The following is a 12601-nucleotide window of genomic DNA, read 5'->3' on the forward strand; positions in this document are numbered from 1 at the left end:
ATTCTATCTGGTGCGTGACATTGACTATGAAACGTAGTAACAACATTCCATCACGTATTTCCTTTTCAACATGAAATTTGCTTCCCGTAAAAAATCTGCATTAAATGGACATACGATGGCATATACTGTTTACTGAATTTCCTTGCATCGATCAGTTCTACACCAAAAATGGATTTGGAATCTAGAACTCCTCAGGGTGAGGGAAAGTCTGATAGGAGTATTGTGGAAAGAGTTTGGAATGCAGTGCAAAATATTTCCAAAAGGCATCAGTTTAAACTTATCGTACTCTTACGCATTTTCGTAGCAATTTCTTACAATTGCTATTTTGCGGCGGCAGTCTACCACGCCCGTGTTGAGCGACTTGACATCGATTGGTGTGATGGTGTGGGCATGCTGATTATTCTCACCGTCATTGTCTATTGCGGGCTTTTCTATTACAAAATTTTCAAACCTCTCTGGGGCGATTGCGCATACACGAGAGTGATCCTTCCCCTAACCGTTTTCTTGGAACGATGCTGGAGTTATCGGTAAGCTAACACATTAGTTATTGATCGGCGAGAGGGGTGCTTAAGAACTCAAATGCCTATTTGCATACAACCAATAGGGTTGGGTTAAAAATGGCCACCAGAGTGCGCAGAATCGTCTAGATTTCTCATTGCAACTGCGCAGGCTCACGTCGAATGCTTTTTCTTAATTCGACTAGTGAAAATACCTAATCACCCAGTTCATGCAATAATAATGTATGTTGGTTACTTACGTTTTGCTATTTCCGATATGACCAGAAGCTTGTTGATTTGTTCCCCAAGGTTATGTAATCCATGGAACTCCTAACAAGTTGAAGAACACTAAGTTAATACGACCAATAACCCGAATCAAATTTAACCAGCAGCTCATGCAGCAAATTTAGCACATAAAATTAACCATATCTAGAAATTACGAAAGAAGTGTCGATTTTAAACAATGAGGAGAAAAGTTAACAGTTGATAAACTGACTAACAGATGGCTCTGCAAACAAAACTGTAAGAATTATCTTATTTTAATTCATGCCCAAGATATGTGCGCGGCCTTCTGATCCTTGGAGGGGCGATCGGTTTCATTGTGGGAATAGTATTTGACACGGAAGGTGACAGAGATAGATTATACTCACTCATTGGTTTGGCCGTCTTCCTCCTCTTTGGGTGGATCTTCTCTAAACATCCAGCAAAAGTAGGCAGTTCTCCCTAATTCGAAAACAAGATCATGTTGACTCTAAAATAATTTTGCAGATAAAATGGACACAAGTGATATGGGGGACAGTCTTACAATTTCTCTTCGGGTTAACCGTCTTACGTTGGGATACCGGCCAAAAGGTTTTTGCCTGCATGGGTGATCGCGTTTCCACTTTCTTAAAATACACCGATGCAGGCTCTGGATTAGTTTACGGCCATCTAGTCACCGACCAAAACCAATCTGGAATTGCGCTCGGCACCATCTTTGCTTTTAAAGTACAACAAATAAATTATACCTAATAGATTTTGAATAATATTACGGATACTTTGTAAGGCATTGTCAGTCATTTTCTTATTCAGCTTCATGGTCAGCATCCTGTACTATTACGGGGTGATGCAGTTTATCGTGCAGAAAGTCGGATGGATTCTTCAGGTGTCTCTGGGAACCACTGCGACTGAATCAATCAACTGCGCTGCCAACATTTTCCTCGGTCAGGTAATAAACAAAAAATCATTCAGTTGGGTACCTTTTTCCATTTCATGCATTATGAAAAGACCGAAGCTCCTTTGGCCATTCAGCCACTCTTACCACTGCTGACGAAATCAGAACTGCATGCAGTCATGACAAGCGGCTTCGCCACTATTTCTGGTTGACATATAATAAAAAAATTGATAAGTGAATGTTTTAGCCCAACCTAAAATAAACATCTCTTACGTTTTGAAGGATCGGTATTGTCTGCATACATCAGCTTTGGAATAAGTGCTTCACACTTGCTGAGTGCGTCAGTGATGTCCGCTCCAGCCGCTTTAGCATTCGCGAAATTGTTTTATCCGGAGTCCGAGGAATCGCAGACAAAGGCCGAAGACATTAAAGTTCCTAAAGGGTTTAAAGATCGATGCCTAAAATGACCTTTAATCTAACAGAATAATAAAAGATCATTGAACTCTTCCGTCTCTTTGTAAACAGGAAAGAAGCCAACGTATTAGATGCTGCATCACAAGGGGCGTCTAACGCAGTCTTCATGGTTATCAACATATGCGCCAATCTGATCGCGTTTCTAGCCTTTATTGCTTTTCTGAATGGAATTGTTTCATGGATGGGTGGACTTCTTGGAGCACCTTACATAACATTTGAAGTAAGTTAACCTTATACAAGTACCTTTTTAATAGCTGTTCTTAGACGTACAGAATGCCTTGTTTTGCAAGTATCTGGTGGGAAAATGCTTTATCCCACTAGCATGGGTTATGGGTGTTCCTGCAAAAGAATGTGATCAAATAGGACACGTGGTAGCACTCAAAACGATCGTCAATGAATTTGTTGCCTACCGAAAACTATCCGAATACATGGCTCAAGGACTCGTTTCGGTGAAATTCTCATACCTGTTCTTTCATCACTTTTTCAGTCTGTTGGATTAAATTAATTCTTCCAATAGAAACGATCCGAGACTATTGCCACCTACGCCCTATGCGGGTTTTCAAATCCGGGGTCCATTGGTATCCAGATAGCTGCCTTAGGGTCAATGGCTCCATCCAGACAACCTGACTTGGCCCAAGTCGCTTTCAGGGCTTTCATTTCAGGAAGCATAGCTTGTTTCATGACCGCCTGTGTTGCTGGTAAATATTGTAAATCATAGCAAACAATCAATATTTATGCAACTTGCCACATATTTGCTATTTTTTTAAAGTTAACGATGCTGCTAAAGCACATCTATTTTTCTAGGGGCGTTGATACCATCCTCGTCGTTATAGATCTCCTATGGTACAAAATGGAAGACTGATTAAATAGCTTAAAATATAATCATGCTTGAGATAGTAACACCTTAAATTTCCTACATTTATCATCGAGTTCAGAGTGCACACAATAAGTGACTAACTTTACGTAAACTACAAGTGAGGAGTTCACCAAAGAATTTTAAACTCTATTTAACTGTTACAGGAATTATTCAAAAGTAAGAATTTCGTTAAAAACTATTCTGAATCGAACAAATAAGATATACTGAGCGGGTTTACGATACGCATCACTTTTTCGTTGAGGGCGATGTGAAAAATCGCAAAACTTTCCTAATTAAAAACAATTATCAGAGGCGAGACCATGCAAGACATGCTATAATGGCTTACTTGTCCGACGAGGTTATTTCTCGACGTTTATCTCCTATTTCGGGATTCTGTGGATTACAACATGTCGGCATGGAGACTACGCAATCCATATGACAAATCAAGCCACAATCTATGCACCTCACTGCAGATTTGCCAAATTTGATCCTACCGGGGAAAAAGAACGTTAATTTACCACTGCGACTGCCTTAACACGAAAAAAATTTCAAGTGAACGGGATAGTACCGAAGACCACATGGGTTGCAGTTCTCTGTTTTGTTGACGATAACCTGCCGTTTCATTTGATGCTCTTTAATGACTTTCATATTATGAAATTCATCACTATTTGATCCTGGATTGCTTTCGATCATTGTACTGGCCACAGTTGTACCCGTTTGTATAGAAAACGAAACTGTAGTAGTTGCCACAATGCATTGCTTGTGTTCACCAATTGTTGTTATAGGCTAAATAATAAGCAGATACAAAATAATTGAGGTAAAAAAATCTATAATTCCCACTAGTACGGAACGACGGTTTACTTACGCCGACGTTCTTTGCGTGTTTTGAAGTCTGTTGTTCAGAAGTAGGAATATTGCTTGGCACCAATTCTGAGAATTTTTTATTCGAGCACTTGAGCTCTCTATGGGATCTTACTATACCGGACAGTTCAAGGTCGCTCTCAGTTTGCCCACTGCTGGATTTATCGCTTAAACCCATTAACGAATCAATTTCAGCGCTATTTACTTCAGTTATGGTATCCATCTTGTCTATGGGACGGGCAGCAGCGTTGGTCATCAAATGCGGATAGCGACCCACACTGAGACTGTGCAGTTTTTCTCTGAACTCATCTTTCAAATCACTTTCACTGGATAGGCAGTCACGAATCAAGTCAAACTGGCTATGCTGTATAAAAAATATCATACAATTTAAACATTTAGCTTTGTATAATTTAACTTACACATTCTCGAATATCCTCTTGAATAGCAGTTCTTACTTTGACTTCATCTTTCAACAACATAGTAACATGATGGTTAAGCAATTCCAATTTTGAAGTCAACTTTTGTGCTTCATTAATTTTGCTGTGCATAATTTGCACATTCCTTTCAGCTTCTAGCCACATATTTCGGCATTCATCTTGCCCAAGAGCAAATTCCAAAAACTCTATTTCCAAATAATGAGTGAAATTAATAAGCAAAATTTTTCTCTCATGTCCAACATTACCATTATCACATCCGTGAAGATCAAAATCTCTCATGCAGGCATCATCAAACTGGGCTAGTAATGACATATTACTATTGTTCTCCATGGTAAAGCCTAAATTAAATAAAAAAGAAAAGTTTTAAAAAGCTGAACTAATGAAAATGACTGATTACAATTGTAAAAACTGCGAGGCCAAAAGCAATACTGACTAATGTTCGTCTGACTACAACCTCATGCAACAAAAGGCGGGAAAAATTTTTCATGTGGTTTCATTGCTTTGTAATTTTAACTTGTATATGGCTATAATCATCTAAAGATTTATAAAAATACGGTAATCTTGCATATGGATACAAAACCTGTTAAACCGAAGAATACAAATGACGTTGCGTCCAAATCAACTAGAAAACTTTTCACAAGCTTAGAAATTTAGCTAAGTATGTGGAACGATCTCACTCGCAACCAGTAGGGAAAGGGTCACATTCGAGTATGCACACGTGTGCACCCTTGTTTGGTGCCTTCTCTTTTCCCCCAAGGGACCAAAATAACATGGAGGCCAACTATTTGAAATTAAATGCGGTTTTGTATTTTAAAGTAATTTTGCTACAAAGATAAACTTATTAAATCACATTTATTTTTTTTCAATGTTTTATTTATAAACAACTGCATAATTTGCACCAGTATAAATGGCATTCAGCATTAGGGGGTAGGGTCACCAACTGTGAGTCATCTTTCAGTTGATAGCAGACAGTAGGAGAGGCAGAAAGTCAGGTTGAAAGTGTGGAGGCGTGTAATAGTAAGTTAATTCAAAAGCAAACCCCATCATATTTAATTTCATTTCTAACAACCGTAGCTTCCAATTTCCTTGGAGAGAAGCTTTCGTTGCTTCGTCATTGCAACAATTAATTGTTCGTGAAAATTTTCTTCCATTTTGGTCATTTTTGTCGTGATCAGCTCTCGAAGGGCTTTTGACTTTATTTCATGCCAATTGTAACTGATAGATATTTATTTTTTTCCAATACAGACTAGCGTGGAAAAAGAGGGTTCTCATAACCCGGCAGTCAAATGGATAGCTCAACCCAAATTACTATGCTTGCTAGACAATTTGATGACCTATGCAAGGGTTTCACTAATCTCATTGAAGGTTATTATAAATTTCAAGTAACTATGTTTGGTTGAAGTAACTGATATTTTATATATCATTGTATTTTTATTTTTTAGATTTTAGAAGATATGCTCTGAATCAAGAAAACTGTCAAATAAAATGGCTTGAGGCTGAGGATGAAGTAAGACACTTAAAGAACCAACTAAGTGATGCCAACCAGATGAACTCCAAGTTGCAAGCTCAGTATCATCAAACAACTGCCTTGTTAAAAAATGAAGTTAAAGTGCGCACACATCTTCAAGAGGAAAAGAAAACTCTGGTAAATTATTAGTCTATATGCTTAAAAGACGGGACTGTGGCAGTAACTTTAATTATATCAATAGGAAAAGAAACTTAAATCATCAAAAGAAAGGAATCATTCAACAGAAAAAAATGAAAACAGCAATGAACCCACTAAGAAGAATCGTCATTCGATGCCAGGGATATGTCCATCCCGAGACTGGTTATGCAACGAAACTGATTCGAACAGCGTGGGGACACCATCTGTTATTTCTGAAATTTCAAATGAAGGCACAACTCGCGGAAATGAGCTGCCAACATCCAGTGCTCGATCAAGTCGGGCTTCCAGTCGTGGGAGCCGTCCTTCCAATATGGATTCCTTCATCACCAGCGACGGAGGTTTCAAACGGCGCTCTCGACGTGATGTAAGCAGATTAAGAATACAGATTATACTTAATAATGATTCCTGTTTTGTTTGTTAGGGGATACTTGATAATTCATGCAGCGAACGTCTGATCGCCACGACGACAGTTTCAATACCCATTAAAGGAGGTCCCATCACAGCAACGTCTGTAATCGAAACAAGTCCAGAAACAAATCAAATGACTGAAGAAATAAATACTTCTTTTGGTAAAAAACGAAGAGTGCGCATCGACAGTATTCAGCAGTTGGAAAACGAGCCTGATGTCGCCCCAAGTGCACCTTCTCAAAGTATGGTCAACTTGTAAGAAATCATTCTTGAAAGTACATTGTTTGTCATGTTTCTCTTTTGTAGGTTTGTTAGAACCACCTAAAAATAGGTTTATAATGAATGAAACCTCTCCTACAGTAAATGGAAGAAGGAGTACCAGTGTACCTGCAACGGCCCGCCTTTCTGAAGGCCAGGGGCCAGCTTATCTGCGACCCATGGCTTCTGGGGGACGGCTTTCTCTTAACCAACGCCGCCATAATTTTAGTCAAAAAACGATTATTAAATCAGAAAATTGTCTACCCTGTGGAAACAGGTCAGTCTTCATGGAAGAGCTTTCTTAATCTAAACTGATACCTAACAGTTTAATGGCCTTCGATCTGAAATAGAATCAAGTTTGGGAAGCTGGCTTTCAAGTGCTCCGATTGCCGGGCTACCTGTCACGTGGAATGCAAGACTCGCATGCCTCAAATTTGTGTTCCTACAACACAGGCCTCCATCAGCAGAGGACTTTCCGGAACCTTGGCTGACTTTGCTCCGCTGACGGTACCGATGATCCCAAGTTTGATTGTTCATTGCGTTAATGAAGTCGAGCGGCGAGGAATGAAAGAAGTAGCAATCTATCGGGTGAATGGTTCCGAAAAAGAGATAACCGATTTAAAGGTCTGTCCCTTATTTTCTTTTCCATTGTAAGTTCTCATGAGATTACAACTGTTTTATTTCCCTATACAGGATGAAATGGTGCGAGGCAAGATGCAACCCCAAAGGCTAGCGCAGATCAATATCCACGTCATTACTGGAGCATTGAAGCTATTTTTACGGACACTCAAAGAACCCCTCATCACTTTCACGCTGTGGAAAAGCTTTGTTGGCATTTGTGATCTCACTGAAGAGATGGATATTCAGACAGCATTATACGCCATGATTCCAGAGCTTCCACGTCCCAACAGAGACACACTTGCCTTTTTGATTCTTCATCTTCAAAAGTTAGCCAACATTTATGTTCGAAACGTTATGCTAATCTTCTAGCATATGATTATTTATTTTCAGGGTTGCTGATACTCCCGAATGCAAAATGCTGACATCCAGTCTAGCTAGGGTGTTTGGCCCAATTATTATAGGCCACTCCCGTCCTAATCCGGACGTCGAGTTGACTCTAAAGGAGACAAAAAAACAAGCTTGCGTAATGAAGTCATAGAAACCTACGACTAACAATCCTATTTAATCCTTTTAATCTTGGATCTAGACTATGGAGAAACTGTTGCAAATTCCGAGTGATTACTGGTGCCGCTTTATCGTGGACCATTAATATACTTGTCGCTGTTCCAACTGGTTCAAGACGTTTTCTTACGTTGCACTTGGATAAGTGTGCAGACTACACAAGTATTGTAAAAGGTAACTGCATGCTTAGAACTTTGTTATTACTATCGTTTATATTGCATTGAAGTTTCCCCTTCCCTGTTTTACAATCAAGTTAGAACTTCGAACTAAAATGTGACTAGACTTCACTAACCGTTTAGTTACTTGACTAAAACCTTTTTTTTTTTTTTACTGAAAAAATTCACATTGACGAATGATTGGTGTAAACCCACAGACAGTGTACGTTTGCATTATGCCTACAATTAAACAATGCATGACTGTTAACGTCGCAAATTGCTTTATGGCTCATCTAGCAAAAACTAGTTCAGTTCCACACCGTTTAACTAATCTGATGCATGCTCGAACTGCATGGGCTTTATAATTTTTTTCTTAGGTTCTTGATGGCTATGGCTTTTCTTCTCGAATTCTAACCATTTTTTTTTTTTTTTTGCATTCAAAATGTTTCTTTAGTTAAGCAAAAACATTTCTGAATGTGGACAGTATCTGGCTCTCACAAGATACGTTTGTCTCATTCTTGATAACGATCCTTTTTATTTTTTGTTTTTACATCGGATTTCTTGAAAAGGAATAGTACTTTAGAGATAGCGTGCCCATAAGCTATGGGCGAGAGGTCGTCGAATGCCATTCTATGCTCTTTAATGTTGGCTTGCTTAGCCGGAAGGCACAGCGGTTTTCAACCGACGACTACCATATTAGTCCGCCAAGGGGAATTCCGTTACTTGCATGAGGGGGAAAATTTGTTCAGTTGCTGACGTAAATGCGTAATATCAACATTGTGCTTTCGTGTGCTATTCAATAGTCTGATGACAGAACGTAGTGGAAGAACATCCGGCTCTTTAAAAAACTCTTCATTATTTTCCCGGTCCCGGCGGATACTGACGAGGATACAGCCACCGCTACTGAACCAGTCTAACAAAAGGTAATGAAAACACAACACTTTATATTCTTGACTGTGCTTTCGATTGCCGGGAGGGAAGTGTCCTGTAATTTTGAATTCTGCTCTGGGTTCACGCAAATTCATGTTGTTTACGCTTTTAGACGGCATGAAACGTTGAAGCCCATGTGGGGGAAAAACACATGGGAAAAATCTAGTATACGTGTTAGCTTGTAGTATTATGTGTGAGAACAGAAAATCCCATCGCTTTCTCCTTTTTAACCTTGAGCCACGTTTCTACGCCTACTGGTTTACGCAATTGTGTACACCTGGGAGAAAATCTCTGTTTACCTTCGTAGTCTATGCTTGGGTTCCAACATTCTTGTATGAGGGTGTTTTCAAGTCCAGCGAAAACGGGTTTTAACCGCCTAAAAGCCTAGGATCCAGCCCTAGGTTCAAATTAACACTTGATAAGTAAAGTCCAAGAGGCTGTAAAAGTTAGAAGTGATAGCGGTGCATGAAATGAGTGTTTCACGATGCTACAAATCGCCATGCCTAAATGTTTAGAACAAAAATGAGTTTTAAGTTGTCGTCTGTTGTACAATAGAAATTTATGGATAGCGATGGATATAGAAATTAATCCGGGAAAACAATGGGCTGTAGAGTTATATCAGTGGAATTTCTTATTTAAATTCATTATTTATTCATATTTTTGCAAAATATGCTAACTTCAATACCACCCACTTTTGCAGTTCTATAGATAAGATTGTTGGGACACTTGTTACTGTACTATAAATGGCTATGACAAATCCGTGATAATGCAATTTAAAAATGTCTTGTCAACATCTGTTAACTTTCCTTTATTCATTTACTTCGATTTTTCAGTTGAGAATCTTCATGGAACTGGGAAAAGTAAACGTCGGACTAGAGATTGATGAAGAACAAAGCCTTCCACTCGATTCACATGAATCAAATTACGGCACGCTACACATACCACATTTGACTATTCACCGTGATGACGACCACGCCAGTCTTTCGCGAAAAAAGGAAAAACCGAAGATTGTCATACCCGAAGAAACTGATGAAGAGGTTGATCAATCGTGCACCTTCATCGGAAACGCATTGGAAAAATTTTGGATCTACTTGAACGATTTTGCCACGAGAAGAGAGCAGTTGGTTCGCGGGTTAATCTACGTGATATTGGCCATTCTTTACAACGCATACTTTGTAGCCAGCGTCTATTATTCGATTAAAAATGGCATACCGATGGATTGGTGCGGAGGTGTTGGTTTGCTAATCATACTCACCGTCATCAGCTACGTGGGTCTCTTTTATTTTCAAATTGTCAAGAAATTCTGGGGCGAATCCATCGATCAAAAGGTTTTGCAACCCATTGATAGGTCGTTTGATCGCGTTTGGAAATACCGGTCAGCTTATCCTTTTTTTTTGTCTAAACTTTTTTAATGAGTGATAACAACATGTTTGATTTTAATTAAATTTAGGCTGGTCCAGTATGGAATTTACGTAGCAATAATAGCTGCATTGATTGTGTTCCTTGTTATTGATACGGCTGACGATCGATATCGACTCATCTCGTTTCTTGGTTTAATTATTTTCCTGCTTCTCGGTTGGATCTTTTCTAAACATCCGTCCAAAGTAAGTTCTGCATAATATTACTCCCATTGATAACGTGCATTGTGTTACCTGTTGACAGGTGAAATGGAGACATGTGACCTGGGGCGTGGCGCTTCAGTTCATTTTTGGTTTGATTGTGTTACGATGGGATTTTGGTCGCCAGGTCATTCAATGTCTAGGCGATAAAATCACCGTGTTCCTGGATTATTCCAATGCCGGATCAGGCTTTGTCTATGGCTATTTAGTAACCGACAGCAATATGGCGGGGATCACGCTAGGAACGGTCTTTGCCTTTCGAGTAATTTTTAAAAAGAAAAAGGAAATAGTATGGCATTCAAAACATTAATTTTTTTTTACAGATACTCTCTGTAATCTTCTTCTTTAGCTTCTTCGTCAGTATTCTCTACTACTACGGGATCATGCAGTGGGTGGTCCAGAAAATCGGATGGCTTTTGCAGATCTCTATCGGAACAACAGCCGCTGAGTCCATGAATGCTGCTGGAAACATTTTTCTAGGTCAGGTAAATAAATCGGTGAATTTTAAAATAACTCTGTAATTATTAAATTTGAATTTTCATTTAGACGGAAGCTCCATTGTTAATCAGGCCGCTTCTTCCTCAAATGACAAAATCTGAACTTCATGCCGTCATGACGGGCGGATTCGCTACCATAGCAGGTAGTTGTTAAATTGCAATAATTGTTTGTTTCTTCACTGAATTCAAACATAATTATAGGTGGAGTTCTCGCTGCATTTATTAGTTTCGGAATCAGCGCTTCCCATTTATTGTCGGCTTCCGTGATGTCTGCACCAGCCGCTTTGGCTTTTTCCAAACTGTTCTATCCTGAGTCGGAAAAATCGCAAACTAAAGCCGGAGATGTAAAAATCCCCAAAGGGTAAATCCATATTCTTTATCATCTAAAAAAACAAAAATCTTATCGCTAATTTGTACCTACAGAACAGAGGCCAACGCCCTTGATGCAGCAGCGCAGGGAGCTGCAAACGCAGTCTTTTTAGTACTTAATATCATAGGCAATCTTATAGCATTTTTAGCTTTTATCGCCTTCCTTAATGGAATCATATCTTGGTTCGGTGGTCTCCTCGGTGCTCCATACGTTACCTTTGAGGTAAAAATATTGTCTTAAATTCTTGATGAACACGATGAATTAATCACAATGATTTTCGTAGTACATAATGGGTAAAATCTTCATTCCTGTCGCCTGGTTGATGGGCGTTCCAGCAGCCGAATGTGATCTAGTCGCCAATCTTGTGGCACTCAAGACGATCGTAAATGAGTTTGCGGCATACAGCAAGTTATCCGAGTATATAGCGCAAGGAATCATATCGGTAATATTATTGGAAAATAGAATAGATCAATTTAGAATATTTGTTTGGCTTCGTGGTTCATAGAAAAGAGCCGAAACAATCTCCACGTATGCATTGTGTGGCTTCTCCAATCCTGGATCGATTGGAACACAGATTGCCGCATTGTCTACCATGGCTCCCGATCGACAGTCTGATCTGGCACAAGTTGCTTTCAGAGCTTTTGTAGCCGGTAGCGCTGCTTGTTTCATGACTGCCTGTATTGCAGGTAATTCTTTTTATTATAACGTTTTGCAGTTATAAATTCGCTATCAATTTGAATGCGTCATGTTTTCTTGTGGAAATAGGTACACTAATATCTTCTCCTTCAGACATTCCAGCAACAACTGCCTTCCCACCTTCCACCTTTTCATTTACACCCAACATGACGGCCCTATTGTGATGATTATTGGTTGTTTCCTTTTGGACAACGATCTATAGATCATGGTTGTATCTGATTTTGACGAAGGATTCGTAGTGTTAATTGCTCCACTAACGAAAGCCTTATCGACATTCATAATTAGCGTTGTCAACTGAGCAATCTGTATATGATATACAAGCTTTATTGATACAATATGATCATTCTTGTGTATCGTGCGAAACGACAGTAAGCAAATCGATACAAGAATTTAATATGGAAATGTCAGTGAAAGGACATCAAAATGATTTTGCTTATGGATGCCACTCATTTAATTCCATGACATGGAATGAATGGTCATCAAATATTCTGATCTTCATCTGACGTCTTATTGTCATCAATGGTATTATCCCACAGAAGCTA

The 12601-nt window shown here is 39.1% G+C and overlaps 4 protein-coding genes across 4 annotated transcripts; 3 read left to right on the top strand and 1 right to left on the bottom strand.

Moving 5' to 3' along the window:
• Positions 1–103: 103 nt before the first annotated feature.
• Positions 104–3024, top strand: LOC130686783 (solute carrier family 28 member 3-like). The gene is made up of 10 exons (XM_057509942.2): positions 104–527; positions 1053–1206; positions 1266–1484; positions 1543–1704; positions 1764–1857; positions 1933–2092; positions 2176–2344; positions 2415–2573; positions 2642–2822; positions 2929–3024. The coding sequence occupies exons 1-10, from the start codon at positions 169–171 to the stop codon at positions 2955–2957; spliced, it is 1686 nt and encodes a 561-aa protein (XP_057365925.1). The 5' UTR covers positions 104–168; the 3' UTR covers positions 2958–3024.
• An 89-nt stretch (positions 3025–3113) lies between these two features.
• On the bottom strand, positions 3114–4978 carry LOC130686787 (rac GTPase-activating protein 1-like). The gene is made up of 7 exons (XM_057509945.2): positions 4859–4978; positions 4524–4616; positions 4261–4463; positions 3846–4205; positions 3549–3766; positions 3327–3470; positions 3114–3269 (listed from the first exon to the last, which is right to left on the bottom strand). The coding sequence occupies exons 2-7, from the start codon at positions 4606–4608 to the stop codon at positions 3227–3229; spliced, it is 1053 nt and encodes a 350-aa protein (XP_057365928.1). The 5' UTR covers positions 4609–4616; positions 4859–4978; the 3' UTR covers positions 3114–3226.
• Positions 4979–5191: 213 nt separating this feature from the next.
• LOC130687139 (rac GTPase-activating protein 1-like) lies at positions 5192–8213 on the top strand. Its single transcript, XM_057510292.2, has 10 exons — positions 5192–5295; positions 5524–5643; positions 5721–5923; positions 5988–6308; positions 6366–6594; positions 6659–6887; positions 6961–7234; positions 7304–7557; positions 7622–7754; positions 7818–8213. The coding sequence occupies exons 2-10, from the start codon at positions 5565–5567 to the stop codon at positions 7878–7880; spliced, it is 1785 nt and encodes a 594-aa protein (XP_057366275.1). The 5' UTR covers positions 5192–5295; positions 5524–5564; the 3' UTR covers positions 7881–8213.
• Positions 8214–8545: 332 nt separating this feature from the next.
• LOC130687138 (solute carrier family 28 member 3-like) lies at positions 8546–12394 on the top strand. Its single transcript, XM_057510291.2, has 11 exons — positions 8546–8870; positions 9711–10252; positions 10328–10481; positions 10540–10758; positions 10820–10981; positions 11043–11136; positions 11195–11354; positions 11417–11585; positions 11647–11805; positions 11869–12049; positions 12129–12394. The coding sequence occupies exons 2-11, from the start codon at positions 9723–9725 to the stop codon at positions 12221–12223; spliced, it is 1923 nt and encodes a 640-aa protein (XP_057366274.1). The 5' UTR covers positions 8546–8870; positions 9711–9722; the 3' UTR covers positions 12224–12394.
• The last annotated feature ends 207 nt before the right edge of the window (positions 12395–12601 follow it).

This window comes from Daphnia carinata, chromosome 2 (genome assembly GCF_022539665.2).
Source record: "Daphnia carinata strain CSIRO-1 chromosome 2, CSIRO_AGI_Dcar_HiC_V3, whole genome shotgun sequence".
NCBI lineage: Eukaryota > Metazoa > Arthropoda > Branchiopoda > Diplostraca > Daphniidae > Daphnia > Daphnia carinata.

Excerpts from the sequence above, each read along its gene's own strand:
- LOC130686783 (XM_057509942.2), top strand. The coding sequence starts at position 169 with ATGGATTTGGAATCTAGAACTCCTCAGGGTGAGGGAAAGTCTGATAGG. Across the intron at positions 1,858-1,932 it reads CGGCTTCGCCACTATTTCTG|GATCGGTATTGTCTGCATAC; the intron begins GTTGACATATAA and ends TACGTTTTGAAG. Across the intron at positions 2,823-2,928 it reads CATGACCGCCTGTGTTGCTG|GGGCGTTGATACCATCCTCG; the intron begins GTAAATATTGTA and ends CTATTTTTCTAG.
- LOC130686787 (XM_057509945.2), bottom strand. The coding sequence starts at position 4,608 with ATGGAGAACAATAGTAATATGTCATTACTAGCCCAGTTTGATGATGCC. Across the intron at positions 4,206-4,260 it reads AAGAGGATATTCGAGAATGT|CATAGCCAGTTTGACTTGAT; the intron begins GTAAGTTAAATT and ends TTTTTTATACAG. Across the intron at positions 3,270-3,326 it reads GAAATAACCTCGTCGGACAA|GAAAGTTTTGCGATTTTTCA; the intron begins GTAAGCCATTAT and ends GTTTTTAATTAG.
- LOC130687139 (XM_057510292.2), top strand. The coding sequence starts at position 5,565 with ATGGATAGCTCAACCCAAATTACTATGCTTGCTAGACAATTTGATGAC. Across the intron at positions 6,888-6,960 it reads TGTCTACCCTGTGGAAACAG|AATCAAGTTTGGGAAGCTGG; the intron begins GTCAGTCTTCAT and ends GATCTGAAATAG. Across the intron at positions 7,558-7,621 it reads TTGATTCTTCATCTTCAAAA|GGTTGCTGATACTCCCGAAT; the intron begins GTTAGCCAACAT and ends ATTTATTTTCAG.
- LOC130687138 (XM_057510291.2), top strand. The coding sequence starts at position 9,723 with ATGGAACTGGGAAAAGTAAACGTCGGACTAGAGATTGATGAAGAACAA. Across the intron at positions 10,982-11,042 it reads GAAACATTTTTCTAGGTCAG|ACGGAAGCTCCATTGTTAAT; the intron begins GTAAATAAATCG and ends ATTTTCATTTAG. Across the intron at positions 11,137-11,194 it reads CGGATTCGCTACCATAGCAG|GTGGAGTTCTCGCTGCATTT; the intron begins GTAGTTGTTAAA and ends ACATAATTATAG.